General features: G+C 47.2%; 2 protein-coding genes across 3 annotated transcripts; one reads left to right on the forward strand and one right to left on the reverse strand.

The window, feature by feature from the left end:
* Positions 1 to 1,590: 1,590 nt before the first annotated feature.
* LOC124652758 (probable leucine-rich repeat receptor-like protein kinase At1g35710) lies at positions 1,591 to 9,097 on the forward strand. Its single transcript, XM_047191798.1, has 3 exons — positions 1,591 to 2,443; positions 6,217 to 8,528; positions 8,680 to 9,097. Exons 1-3 carry the CDS (start codon positions 1,614 to 1,616, stop codon positions 8,967 to 8,969), a joined length of 3,432 nt encoding a protein of 1,143 aa, XP_047047754.1. The 5' UTR covers positions 1,591 to 1,613; the 3' UTR covers positions 8,970 to 9,097.
* Positions 9,098 to 10,077: 980 nt separating this feature from the next.
* LOC124652176 (probable 26S proteasome non-ATPase regulatory subunit 3) lies at positions 10,078 to 13,720 on the reverse strand. 2 transcript variants are annotated; one of them, XM_047191196.1, is made up of 9 exons: positions 13,615 to 13,720; positions 13,330 to 13,520; positions 12,172 to 12,309; positions 11,968 to 12,104; positions 11,787 to 11,841; positions 11,590 to 11,700; positions 11,149 to 11,388; positions 10,543 to 11,070; positions 10,078 to 10,362 (listed from the first exon to the last, which is right to left on the reverse strand). In XM_047191196.1, exons 1-8 carry the CDS (start codon positions 13,718 to 13,720, stop codon positions 10,558 to 10,560), a joined length of 1,491 nt encoding a protein of 496 aa, XP_047047152.1. In that variant the 3' UTR covers positions 10,078 to 10,362; positions 10,543 to 10,557. The 2 variants fall into 2 exon arrangements, with proteins under 2 accessions (XP_047047152.1, XP_047047151.1); XM_047191195.1 differs by having other exon boundaries at positions 10,078 to 11,070.

Raw genomic sequence — 13,720 nt, forward strand, 5'->3', positions numbered from 1 at the left:
TAAGACAAGTGAAGAACTTCATTGACTTCTGAAGTGAACAACTTTATTCTACTAATATACAATCCTTAACCTAACCCCAACTTGCACAAAGCTGCTGGCCAATTCCTGCTTCAGTCATTGTTATTCAATGGTAACACTACAAATGTTCGTAATATTGCTAACTTCTAGTCCCGAGTGGTGACTCTTGTTTCCCCATTGTGTATCCACAAACCGCAACAGGTGCATCGAAGAATAAAGTGAAATATATGGTGTTTTACCACATGAACTAGAATTCATGGTATAATGGTCGGAGGTTCATAATACATCATACAAAGACAATCAATTAAGACACGACACCGAGATTTTTTGATGAAATTCAGCAATATTGCCTACTCTCAGTGCATACTTAGAGCATGTTTAATAAGAGAGCCCACTAACCGGCTATAGAGCAATGCCATGTCACATAGAGTCAATATAAAGCCCACCCATATAATAGGCTAGCTATTAGATTGGCTGCTAGGTGGGCTCTAATAAAAAATTAATTCTCAATACATACATGCTATTGGGCCTAAGCTGCATGCAAGGTGCTTTTTCTCGGTGGCTGTGCTAGCGCCCGACTACAGCTGAAGCGCTCGCTACCCTCTCTCTCCTCTTCTCTCTCTTCCACATCAGATTTTAATAATATTTTAAAACTTGTAGCATGCTGAGTCATCCTTATTATACTTGCTCTTAGGTGCTCCTCCCCATGTAATAATCAACATAGTATAGCCGACGACAAGCGTGCCGAGGTCAACAGACACATCACAATCATCACGCCTTGATGGTCTGATAGTGTGCCGAGGTCAACAGACACATCACAATCATCACGCCACGGCGGTCCATTCTCTCTCCAGCACCAGTGTGCTTCTAACCTGGATTTTAAACTTTGTCAAACATCCATAAATATTATCACCTCTAAAAGACATTTCAGAAAAATTTCTGCCAAATTCCAACGGATGGCACTTCTAGATATACATTTCCCCAAGTTGAACTGCACTAATTGTATTTTCCATCAGCAAACCTACTCGTGCAAAAAAAGGGGGAATATTGATGCTGTAAGAAAACCAAGAAAAAATCACCTCCACAAAACAAGCACGATATTTGTTTTTGACTGAAAGCATGCATCGTCACCACAGAGAACCAGACGCAAAAAGAAACGGAGAATCTTAGAGCAGTAAACCACGCTGATGTGTTTGGTAGCGTTGAAATCTGTCGACATAGGTCGCACATGAACGCGGAAGACAGGTCTCTGTCCCAGTTCGGCCAAGACAGTATATAGCCGCACTTTTGGACCGAGTGTCAAGCTAGTCGCTGCAGGAAGACTTATACGTTATCATCAGTTAAATGTCAGCCATCCATTCTGGCAGATCCAAATCCGTACATTAGACCTGAGTCAAGGTTTTCGCTACAGATGAGATGCAAGTGTGTGGGCGTGAGGCAGCTGTGCACTACTGCACTTGTTTTTAAGCCCCTGGACCAGGAGCCAACTCATACTTCACAGCTCGAGCTCACTCACACAAACCACCGCGCCATCCTCTCCATCTTGCCAAGACAGCTACCAGAGGTGCGCCATTCTCCCCATCTCCTTAAGCATCATGTCTTTTCGCTTGGGTGCGTCTTTGCTGTCAGACATCGCTGTTCAATTTACACGAGCATTTCCCATATGCAGCCATAGTTGGGTCGTATGCAGTGAGATGAGATCGATCATGGCGGATTCCACGGTGCCTTCCCAGACGCTACATTGCCTGGTTCTCTCGTCTGCCCTGCTGCTGATTCTTCTCCTCCTTACCTCCGAGCATGCCGAGGGTCGCACCACTTCGCTGGGTGTTCAGGCCGCTGCGCTTCTCCACTGGAAATCATCGGTCAGGTACTCCTCCAAACACCATCTCGGAACCTGGATAGACGACGGCGCCATGACTCCATGCAACTGGACTGGCATCACCTGTGGCGACACTCGGTCAAATCAAGGAACCACGGTGAAGGTGATCACAGGAATTTCCCTCGCTGGTGCTGGCATCACAGGGCGACTAGACACACTGAGATTGCAGTCACTCCCTTACCTCGTCAACCTTGACATCAGCGACAACAATCTTCTCTCTGGTGCCATCCCTCCTGGCATCGGCTCCCTTTCCATGCTTTCAAACCTCAACCTCTCAGTTAGCCAGCTCGGCGGGCACATACCTGTGTCAATCGGCAACCTTGGGAGGCTCACACAAATGGACCTCTCCATGAACAATCTCACTGGCCAAATCCCTCCTGCCTTGGGTAATCTCTCAAGACTTGATATTCTTTACCTAGGTGGGAATAGGCTCTCAGGTGACATCCCATGGCAGCTCGGACAGCTTCGGAACCTGAGGGAGATGGATTTGGCCTTCAATGTCCTTTCTGGAAAAATACCTTCCACCCTTGCTGTTAGGCAACCGACGTACTAGGCCCATCAGGCCAGATTGTGGCGGTTAGGGTTTAGCCTTATCTCTCAAGTTAACTTGTAACTCAAGTTGATCCATCTATATATATACATGTATGTTGAGACGAGGAGAGCCATCGAGCCTCCCGCTATTCAATCTGTTTCATGGTATCGGAGCGGGTCACCCTTCCCCTCTCCTAGCCGCCGCCGCCGGCTCTCCCCAAAACCCTAAACCTACACCTCTTCTCCCTCCTCTCGCCTCCCCACCATGACCCCTGATGAAATCGCCGCCAAGGAGCGCGAGCTCGCGGATCGCGCCGCTGCCCTCGACGCCCGCGAAGCCGCCCTCAATCAGCAGCTCACCGCCGCCAACCAACTCAACACCGCCAACCCACCCAACCCCACTGCTGCACTCACCTCTCCCATCCAAAACCCTACCACCGCCCAGACCTCCAACCCCAACACTTACGCCACCACCATCAAACTGCATGTGCCCATCACCCTGAGCTTCGATGATGGCAACTACACGAGCTGGCGCGAGCTCTTCCTCGTCGCCCTCGGCCGCTACGGTCTCACCGCCCACGTCACGGGCGAGTCCACTCCCTCCGACACCGGCCCCGACTCCCCCGGGGCCGCGACGACTACACCGTCCTCTCCCCGGATCTACGGCTCCGTCTCCGTCGACCTCCTCAACATCGTCATGCGTCCCGGCGCCACCGCCCGCACCATCTGGGGCGCCATCGAGGACCTCTTCCGCGACAACAAAAAGCACCGTGCCATTCAGCCGGAGGCTGACTTCCGCAACACACCGCGAGGGGACCTCTCCATCAGCGACTACTGCGCCAAGCTCAAGGCCCTCGCCGACTCTCTTGGCGACGTCGGGCAGCCCATCTCCGACGAGAATCTCGTTCTCACCCTCCTCCGAGGTCTTAACGAGAATTATGCGCATCTTCGTTCGTTTCTGCCGTTTCAGGTGCCCTTCCCCACGTTCCCGCAGACCCGGTCCGCCCTCCTCCTCGAAGAGACGCAGAAGAAGACCGACGTCAAAAACGCCGCAGCCACGGCACTCTGGGCTTGTGGCCAGAGCGTGCAGCCGCCGCCTGGCGGGCCTCGGCCTCCACCACCACCACCACCATCGGCGCCCGGGGCGCGAGAGGCGTCGGCCGCGGCACCGGCCAACTCTACGCCAACAACAACTACCGTGGCGGCCGCGGTCGCGGAGGTGGCCGCGGCGGACGCGGACGAGGTCGCAACGACTCCCCCTGGCAGTACAATCCGTGGACGGGCGCACCCACTCGTGCCAACCTTCAGCAGCAGCCCCAGGCACCATGGCAGCAGCCACCCTGGTCCCCTCGGCCCTGGTCTGCTCCTGCCCCTGGACTACTCGGTGCGCGCCCCAGCTTCCCTGCGCCGCAGGCCTATGCTGCATACGGGCAGCCCTCCACCAGCTACGGTCCTCAGCCGACACCGCCACCGAGCTACAACCAACCGGCCTTGGACCCTGCCCTCGTCAACGCCCTGAACAACATGCAGCTCTCAGGAGGCGACTGGTACATGGATTCTGGAGCATCCTCCCACATGGCATCCGACCCCGGTAACCTATCCTCCCTCACACCTTGCTCCTCCCAAACTGTCACTGTTGGCAATGGCTCCTCTATCCCTATCACCCATACCGGCTCCACAACCATCCATTCACCCTCCAAACCTCTCTATCTAAATAATATTCTTGTTGTTCCTAACATTATTAAAAATCTGATTTCTGTTCGGCAATTCACTATCGATAACCATTGTTCCATTCAATTTGACCCTTATGGTTTCTCTCGTGAAGGATCTTCTCACCGGGACCGTGATGCTTCGATGCAATAGCTCCGGTCCACTCTACTCCATGTGCCAAGCTCTCCATCATGCCGCCTTCGTCCTACACCAACACCCCGATCTTTGGCACCGTCGCCTCGGCCACCCCGGAAGCTCCACCATGTCGCGCCTTGCTCCACATACTTGCCATAATAAACCAAGCACCACCCTGTGTCATGCTTGCCAACTAGGGAAAAATGTTAGGAAACCCTTTTACTCTTCGGCATCTAGAACTTTTAGACCTTTCGAACGTTTGCATTGTGATTTATGGACTTCACCTATCCCTAGCACTTCTGGATATTGCTACTATCTCATTATAGTCGATGATTTTACACAATATTTCTGGAGTTTTCCCTTACGCAAAAAATCTGAAGTGTATGCTACCTTTGTCGCCTTTCATGCTCTCATCACCACCCAATTTCAACTGTCTATTCTATCCATCCAATGCGACAACGGAAAAGAATTTGATAACTCCAACCTACACACCTTCTGCACCACCCACGGCATCATCTATCGTTTCTCATGTCCGTATACATCCCAACAAAATGGCAAGGCCGAGCGCGCCATTCGCACCACCAACGACGTCATTCGTACCCTCCTCTTCCAAGCATCGCTGCCACCATCCTTCTGGGCTGAGGCACTCCATACCGCCACCTATCTCATCAACATTCGTCCCACCTCCTCCCAACCGCAAACTACACCATATTTCTCTTTACACGGCCGCACACCGCGATACCAAGATCTCCGCGTCTTCGGCTGCCTCCGTTATGTCAACACCTTCTCAACCGCCAAAAACAAACTTTCTCCTAGAGCCACGAAATGTATCTTCCTTGGATACCCCTCTCAAGCATCGTGGCTATCGCTGTCTCGATCTCACTACTCGCAAAATAATCATATCTAGACACGTCACCTTCGACGAACACACATTTCCCTACTCAACCACACCCACCGATTCCACCCCTCCAAATAATACCGACTTCCTTCACCATCACCTAGCATATCGTCAGCCCACCATTGATACAACGCCTCCACCAATAACCGCAGCCACCAACGTTCCGCCAAGCCATTCTGTTGACGCCGCCGACTCGTCTCCGGCTGCTCCTTCTTCGACTGCTCCTTCTCCTGCCCGGGACGACACATACCGTGCTGCGGACACCCATCCTAAGCCCCTCCTCGTTTACACCCGACGTCCCAGCCAGCCCCGACCCACTGCTCCGCCTCCCAACCCTCCAGTCTATCACCGTACACGCAGCTCCACCGGCAGCCTTCCTCCACCCATAGACAAACTAAACCTCTCTGCCATTCACTCCTCTCCCATTCCGCATAACTATCTCATTGCCCTCCGTGATCCTGCCTGGCGCCAGGCCATGCAGGAAGAATATGATGCCCTCATGCACAACAACACATGGTCCCTAGTACCCCCTCCTCCAGGAGCCAACATCGTCTCCGGCAAATGGATCTTCCGCCACAAGCATAATGCGGATGGCTCTCTTGCTCGCCATAAAGCTCGCTGGGTAGTCCGAGGTTTCACCCAACAGCCCGGCGTTGATTTTGACGAGACCTTTAGCCCCGTCGTGAAACCCGCCACCATTCGTGTCGTTCTTTCTCTAGCTATCTCCCAACAATGGCCAGTACATCAACTCGATGTCAAAAATGCCTTTCTTCATGGCGATCTTACCGAAGAAGTCTATAGCCAACAACCCTCTGGGTTTCTCAATCCAAATTTTCCAACCCATGTCTGTCGTCTTCACAAATCACTATATGGCCTAAAGCAGGCTCCGCGCGCCTGGTTCCAGCGTTTCGCCTCCCATGCGCGCACAATCGGTTTTGTTGACTCAAAATCCGATGCCTCTCTCTTTACCTATCATCACACACACGGCACAGCCTATCTACTTCTATATGTCGACGACATTATTGGCCTTGCTGATGATCGTCAGCTATCTTGGCCTTGCTGATAATCGTCTGTCAGGACCCATACCTGAGGAGCTAGGACAAGTCCAAACCCTGCAAGGACTATACCTGGAGAATAACACTCTGGACGGCGTCATTCCGCCCACCCTTGGAAACCTCACAATGCTCATGTTCCTGTACACATATAAGAACCAGATCACTGGTACGATCCCGGAAGAGCTTGGGATGCTCTCGAGCTTGACCAAGTTGGACTTTTCTGAGAACCGTTTGACCGGCTCTATTCCTTCTAGTGTTGCTGGAAATCTAACTTCACTAAGCTTTTTTTCTCTTTTCGATAACCATATAACTGGATCCATCCCTCATGAGTTCGGAAATCTCGTGAATCTCGAAGTGCTTGACATCTCGTTCAATTTCCTAGTTGGATCAGTGCCGCCAAGTATTGGGAACATGTCTTCACTCAGCCTGATAAGCATATTTAACAATAATATCTCCGGGGAACTGCCAGCCGAGCTTGGAAATTTGGAAAATTTGGAAGCACTTCGATTCCATTTAAACCAGTTGTCCGGTGTAATCCCTCGGAGTTTTGGAAAATTGGTGAGGATGACAGAAATGCGACTATTCAGCAATCAGCTATCAGGCCCTTTGCCTTCAGCACTCTCCAACCTTACCAATTTGGTCCTCATTGCAGTGAATGACAACCATCTGAATGGACGCTTGCCAGAATTTTGCCAGAGTAAAAAGCTACAGCTTCTCCATGTTTTTAATAACAATTTGTATGGTCCTGTCCCAAAAGGTTTGAGGGATTGCAGGTCACTAAAATCCCTCGCAATCACTAATAATCAGATTGAGGGAGACATAGCTGAAGCATTTGGGGTGTATCCGAATCTCAATGATATTAATTTATCTTCAAACAGGCTCACTGGCCAGCTCTCGCCAAGTTGGGGCTCGTGTCAAAACTTGACAAGGATTGCTTTTGCAAATAACCTCATAGATGGCAGTATACCTTCTGAGCTTGGGAAGCTACAAAAGCTTAATACCCTCAAACTGAGTTTCAATAGGCTGACCGGTGAGATACCCGTAGAACTTGGAAAGTTAAGCAGCCTGTACTGGATGGATTTAAGAAACAATCAACTATCTGGACAGATTCCTAAGCAAATCGGCGAGCTTAACAATCTTGAGATTCTTCGTTTCTCAAGCAATTTGTTGAGTGGTAAAATACCAGAAGAGATTGGAAGTTGTTTCAAACTACAATCATTAGATTTGAAGGACAACAACCTGAGGGGAAGCCTTCCGCGTAGTTTGGGCCATTTAGCTTCCCTGCAAAACATGCTTGATCTTAGTATGAATAGTCTCAGTGGACTGATACCATCGGAACTTAGCCAACTGGAGATGCTGATCTCTGTGAACTTCTCACACAATCAATTCAGTGGTGCCATCCCTGCCTCCATTGCAAGCATGCAAAGCCTGTCAATATTTGATGTATCATACAACTTCCTAGAAGGCTCTGTCCCAAAAGGGATCCACAATGCATCAGCTGAATGGTTTCTCCACAACAAAGGCCTTTGTGGAGACCTTGCTGACATGTCTCCTTGTAATTTTCCCTCTGCAGATCATAGTCAAAAGCATCAAAAGATTATACTATCAGTCAGTCTTGCTATATTTGTGGCTACTGTTTCAATAGCAGCATGTGTAATAGCCCTTTTTATTTCCCGCAAGAAAGTGTCTCCAAAAAGTGATCTTCAGAGTAAAAGGGATATTTTATCTGTATGGGGCTTCGATGGTAAAATGGCATTTGAGGATATCATTAATGCAACTGACAATTTTGATGAGAAGCATTGCATTGGAGAGGGATCATATGGTAGTGTTTATAAAGCTGAACTTCAAGATGAACAAGTGGTTGCAGTAAAGAAACTCCATGCAGGAGATGAAGAGGCACATGATGAAGAAAGATTCTTGCACGAGATTGAAATGTTAACAAAAATTCGCCAACGCAGCATCGTCAAGTTGTATGGATATTGTTCTCATCCACGGTACCGATTCCTTGTGTGTCAATTTATAGAGAGAGGGAATCTAGCCTCTATCTTAAGCAATGAAGAACAAGCAATCCAGTTCCATTGGCAAAGAAGGACAGCTCTGATAAGAGATGTGGCTCAAGCCATCACATACCTCCATCATGATGTTCACCCACCAATAATTCACCGAGACATCACAAGCAGAAATATCTTACTAGATGCTGAGTACAGAGCATTTGTTTCCGATTTCGGTATTGCAAGAATGTTAAAACCCGACTCGTCAAATTGGAGTGCACTAGCAGGGACATATGGCTACATAGCACCTGGTATGTTTACTCAGTACAATACTTATACTTCGTCCCTCCGTTCAATAATTCTTGTCGTGGTTTCATTTCTGAGGTAGTAGTAAATTATGTTGCTTGGAATGCTCTGCACTTATGCATAGTCCAAATTCTTATGTTCCTATGGTGGATGCAGAATTTTCCTACACATCTGTAGTTACAGAGAAGTGTGATGTGTATAGCTTTGGTGTCGTCGTGCTTGAGGTGTTGATGGGCAAACATCCAGGAGACATACAAGATTTTCTTTCTTTACTGGGTGACAAATTTCTACCGGAAGAAATTTTGGATAAACAACTTCCACAACCCAAAACTGAGGAGGAGGCAGAAGACGTGAAGCGGTGTATCTATGTGGCATTTGATTGCCTTGTTCCGTCGCCCAAAGAAAGGCCAACTATGCTGAAAGTCTATCGAGATCTTGTCATCTGAGGTTACATGTTAAATCTTTGCGGAATGTATCATCTTGGGCATGTTTAGTTCATAATAAACTTACGTTATCTTAGCTGTCCAAGCATCTGTGAACCAAATAACTAATACTATTTATGTTGGGCATCACAGAATGAATGGGTACATGTTGTAATTGTTTCCTGTTGATCATACAAACCATAGAACCAAGCTCATGATGAAAGGAGGCCTGGAAGTGATGATCACTTTCTGCTACCTGAACTTCTGTTATCTCCTAATAATCCGTGTTTACAATTTCTAACTAATAGTCGGTCTCTACAAATTGGACCGAGCCAAGTAATATCTTTAAGAACGGTAATACTAACATGCAGTCCGTAACTGGTATGTCCCCCATCCATATAAGACAAGATAGGTAGAAAATCAATGCCAAGTTGAAGCATAAGGCTGGTCATAATGCATTGTATCCTATTGTAGTATCATGCATATGATACTTATCTATGATACAATCACTATAGTGGGTGGTATTATAAAGTAGTATCATAATCTTCTAAATTTATTGTTTTGTAGAATCCCTATACAAAATGTGTGTACAAGATCTATTTAGCATTAGCTTTTCTCGTAACGTGCGCTATGATATAGTATCCACCTATGTTACTCTAATCTTATTTCTCTTCATTAATTAGATGCCACATTAGCATTTTTATGGGCCAGCCTAAGGGTCAGAAGAAAACAAGATGAGACACGGAAACGACTTCATTGACTCCCCGGTGCCTATGTGAGATACAGAGCCTTGACCATAGTGTACTTAAAATCCTAAACTTAACCCACACTTGCACGACTCTACTGGACAACTCTAATCCTTCTTGTGATTCAATGGTACTGCCGAAATGTTCCTGATATTGCTAACTTTTTGTCCGGGATCTTTGTTGCCCAATACCTATCCACAAGACCACAGCATATATGATGCTTTACCGCAGGAAATGCAATTCATGGCATGGGAAGTCCTAACGACAGCACAATCTAAAACAATGAAACATGTGAATAAGTACAAGGAAAACATGGTATAATACAAAATCCATCGCAACCGTGGAGACACGACATACAGCAGCTCAGCAAGATGACAATATGTTACTGATGCTGTAAACCTCTCTGATGTTAATAATGACAAAGTATGAGCCACCAAAATATAGCATGTAGAGGTTGTAAAAAAAGTAGTATGTAGAGACTGATTATTAACACACGCTACACTCCAGCATAATGATGAATCACGTACAGCAAAAAAGAAGTTGACGCACTGAACTTGTCCCCAAATCAGCTTCCCACAAAGCAAACATGAAATGCGATGCAAAAACACAGTGATCTGTTGTGGCTCTTTGCTTCCTCGATTACAGAATCTCAGGGGAAAATAAGTTGCTTCCTAAACAATTTGTGGTAATAAAAGAATTGTTAGGAACATAAATAAACCACACGAGTAACAATATCAAGCATTGCATGATTCAAATTGTCCCCGCATGTAGATCAGAGATCTTGCGGCTCCTAAGATTGACAGAGTAGCCCTCAGCATTTTTTAAATGGAACATGCAGCAGCTGAACGCACCGAGGGGTAGCCAATCTAGAAGTCATCATCGTCTTCCTCGGCCATGTGTTTTGCGAGTTCTTCCTCCTGCTGGAGTCTCTCTCGCCTCTTCTCAGCGCTTTCTTTTTCCTTGTGAGAATTCGGGGGAAATCTCAGAGCCTTGACTGCCTCATTGTGCATGTTCAGACAAAATGCAATCCTGGAGTTGAAGGCAGCCTGTGGCTCATTCGTTGAGTACACATCACCGGTCTCTTTTGACACCACCCAACCATTGGCATGATCAATGGTGGCATCAACTGCCCCATCTCTGATGGCCTTAGCAACAATGCACTCAGCATCAGCAACAGGGTTCTCAGAATCCAACCTCAATTTCTTGGCAATGTCAGGAAGGGAGATCCGTGAATATGATATGCTAATGTTGCGCAGTCCAGTCCGAATGACATTGTGGCGCAGCCTCACAATCAAATTGGATGTCCTGTCTGCACTGAAAGTGCTTGCAAATTTTTCTGCAACAGCTTTGAACAATTCTAGGTCCCCAACCCTAACAGCCTGCATATCATACATGAAAAGCAATTAAGAATGTACCATGCAGCAGTGCCGTCGTTTTTTTAAGGAAAGTGAACTTACATTTGTAAGCTCAAAATATGGTGTCAAAGCTGCCTTCATTCCTTTCTGCATGAAAACAGTCCTCTCCGGTATCTCCCCTAAGAGTAGCCTTACTATTATAGCCCATTTGTTGCACTGAATGCGGAATCCACGAGCTGCAGTGGGTGCTTTTCGTGCAGCTTGCAAGAGGCTCTCTTTAGCATCAGTGTATTCCAGCTGAATTGTTCTAATTTTTCCCAAGTAGAAGAGATACCGGCAGAACTGTGGTAGAAGTAGAGAGGTTAGTACTGGTCTACAGTAAGATCTCTACATAAGCAAATGACAATTTCATAGGCCATTCATCATTAAATCGATAACCAGCCTCAGCACAAACAATAAAGGAATATTGCATTTCTAATTCAACTGTAACAACTTAGCATACAAACAGGAGAGCAAATAAACTACTTTATGAATGATGATTACCTGCTGATTGGAATGTGCTTCAAAACGTGGTGCCTTTGACCTAAGTTTTTCTGCCTGGTCATACAAGTTGTAGTGCAGGTAATTGCGAAGAAGCAGGTTAAGAAGGGTTTCCTGTCATAGAAACCAAAAGTCAACCACATGACTCGACAATATTTAAGTTGTAAATCTAAAACTGAAGACTAAGGTCTCAGGACAACCTGGCCAAGCTCATCACGGTGCAAAGTTGCCATCCTGTGCAACCCCAGGAGTGTTCTGCAGAGCACCAATTGTATGAGGCACATGAAAGCAGGACCAAACAGGATAAAGTAACTGGTTACTACTCAGAGAGACGCGAGAGCATACTGAGACCAACAATTCATGATAGTTGGAATAACTCACCCACGAATTTCAGCAAGGCTGTTGGTGAGTTCATGGGCATATGAGTAATACGAGTACAGCCTAGAAGCCAAAACATCAACAGTCCTCCTATTGAGATTCTTCAGACGAGCAATGCTAGCATTGGCACATGCTTTAGCCTGGGGAGAAAATCAAGTTGGTATGTTTCACAAATGATGATGAAGTGGAGGAAATTCCAAGACATACCTCATCGTACTTCTTGTGATCAATAAGGAAAATCAACACAAGCAAGTAGCAGTATATTTCAATCTCCGGGAGACCATGCTTGATTGAAACTTGAGCTGCTGGAGCTGCAGTATCAACATCCATCTCACTTCCATCTTCCTAAAAAATGATAACATCAAGATGAATGTCAAAAACCTTTGAGCAAGAGAAGACTCCAGTTTCAAATTTTTGATGTGTGCAGAATGAAACTGGAAGTTTTAACCCCTTCGCGTCAATTTGAAACTACGTAGTACTCAATTTGGGGAGTACCAATTAAGCATCAGAACAGAAGGAACCAAGTTCACCATGAACTTCAATTGTGAAAACTTAATTGCAAAAACTCAAATGCTTGTACCGCATAACCATCAGCAACAGTTGCTTTACAACGATTATCTAGATTATGGTTTTCCATTCGCTTCCAAAAATCCAATCAATCCAGAAAGATCTACCATGTCATTCAGCAAAGCATCAAAACAGAAGGGACCAGGTTTGACATGAACTTCAATGGTGAAACTCAACTGTAAAATATGAACTTGCTCAATGCTTGTACCCCACATAACCATACTGTAACAGTTACTTTACAACAATGATGTAGTTATGAGTTTCCCTTCACTCCTAAAAGTCAATCGGTACAAAATGATCTACGATGTTATTTAGCAAAGCATGGGAACAGAAGGAACCAGGTTTGACATGAACTTCAATAGTGAAACCCAATTGCACAATATGAAATTACAAAAAAATGCTTGTACCACATTACCATATTGTAACAGTTGCTTTACAGCAATAATGTAGTTATGAGCTTCCATTCACTTCTAAAAGTCAATCAGTCCAAAACGATCTACGATGATATTCAGCAAAGCATGGGAACAGAAGGAACCAGGTCTGACATGAACTCCAATAGTGAAACTCAATTTCTTGGCAACAATTTTATCCAGATTATGAGTTCCCCATTCGCTTCTAAAACGCCAATCAATCCAGAACGATCTACCGTGCGATTCGGCAGCCAAGACGCATTCATACAAACAAACACAGCATGCGATGCCCAAATCCTCTGTGGTGCCACCAGATTCAGGAAAAATTGCTGGTTTCTATACTCTCGAAAACTAGGAGGAGCGCACTGAAGTTGCATGCTGAAAATACCTTGGGCAGGAGCGGGGAGAGGCGGGCGAAGGCGTCGGAGGAAGGGGGCAGCGCGAAGGCGAGGAAGGCCGCGACGTCGCGGGGGGCGAGGCGGCGGCGGAGGGCGACGGTGTGGCGCACGGCGCGGGAGATCCGGCGCACCTCCTTGGTCAGCGACCCGGCCTCGACCACCGACGCGATCTCCTTCAGATCTGCACGCGCCGCCGGGGATACACGCGTTAGGTACCGCCCCGCTGCGCGCCGGAAGATGGGCTAGGGTTTTGGGGGAGAGGAAGGGCTACTCACGTTGCAAGGTAGAGAGAGCGGGCGCGGGCGCCGGGGCGTCGGCGGCCGCGGGGGTGGCGGCGGCTGCGGGCGCGGCGGAGTCGTTCATCTCGACGTCCTCCGGCAT

The sequence above is a fragment of the Lolium rigidum genome, chromosome 5 (genome assembly GCF_022539505.1).
Source record: "Lolium rigidum isolate FL_2022 chromosome 5, APGP_CSIRO_Lrig_0.1, whole genome shotgun sequence".
Lineage (NCBI taxonomy): Eukaryota > Viridiplantae > Streptophyta > Magnoliopsida > Poales > Poaceae > Lolium > Lolium rigidum.

What these genes read in the sequence shown, in the direction of transcription:
- LOC124652758 (XM_047191798.1), top strand. Translation starts at nt 1,614, where the DNA reads ATGTCTTTTCGCTTGGGTGCGTCTTTGCTGTCAGACATCGCTGTTCAA. An exon ending in CTTGCTGTTAGGCAACCGAC is followed by an intron (nt 2,444 to 6,216) that starts GTACTAGGCCCA and finishes GATGATCGTCAG; the next exon opens with CTATCTTGGCCTTGCTGATA. An exon ending in ATATGGCTACATAGCACCTG is followed by an intron (nt 8,529 to 8,679) that starts GTATGTTTACTC and finishes TGGTGGATGCAG; the next exon opens with AATTTTCCTACACATCTGTA.
- LOC124652176 (XM_047191196.1), bottom strand. Translation starts at nt 13,720, where the DNA reads ATGCCGGAGGACGTCGAGATGAACGACTCCGCCGCGCCCGCAGCCGCC. An exon ending in CGCTCTCTCTACCTTGCAAC is followed by an intron (nt 13,521 to 13,614) that starts GTGAGTAGCCCT and finishes CGGCGCGTGCAG; the next exon opens with ATCTGAAGGAGATCGCGTCG. An exon ending in ATCACAAGAAGTACGATGAG is followed by an intron (nt 12,105 to 12,171) that starts GTATGTCTTGGA and finishes TTTTCTCCCCAG; the next exon opens with GCTAAAGCATGTGCCAATGC.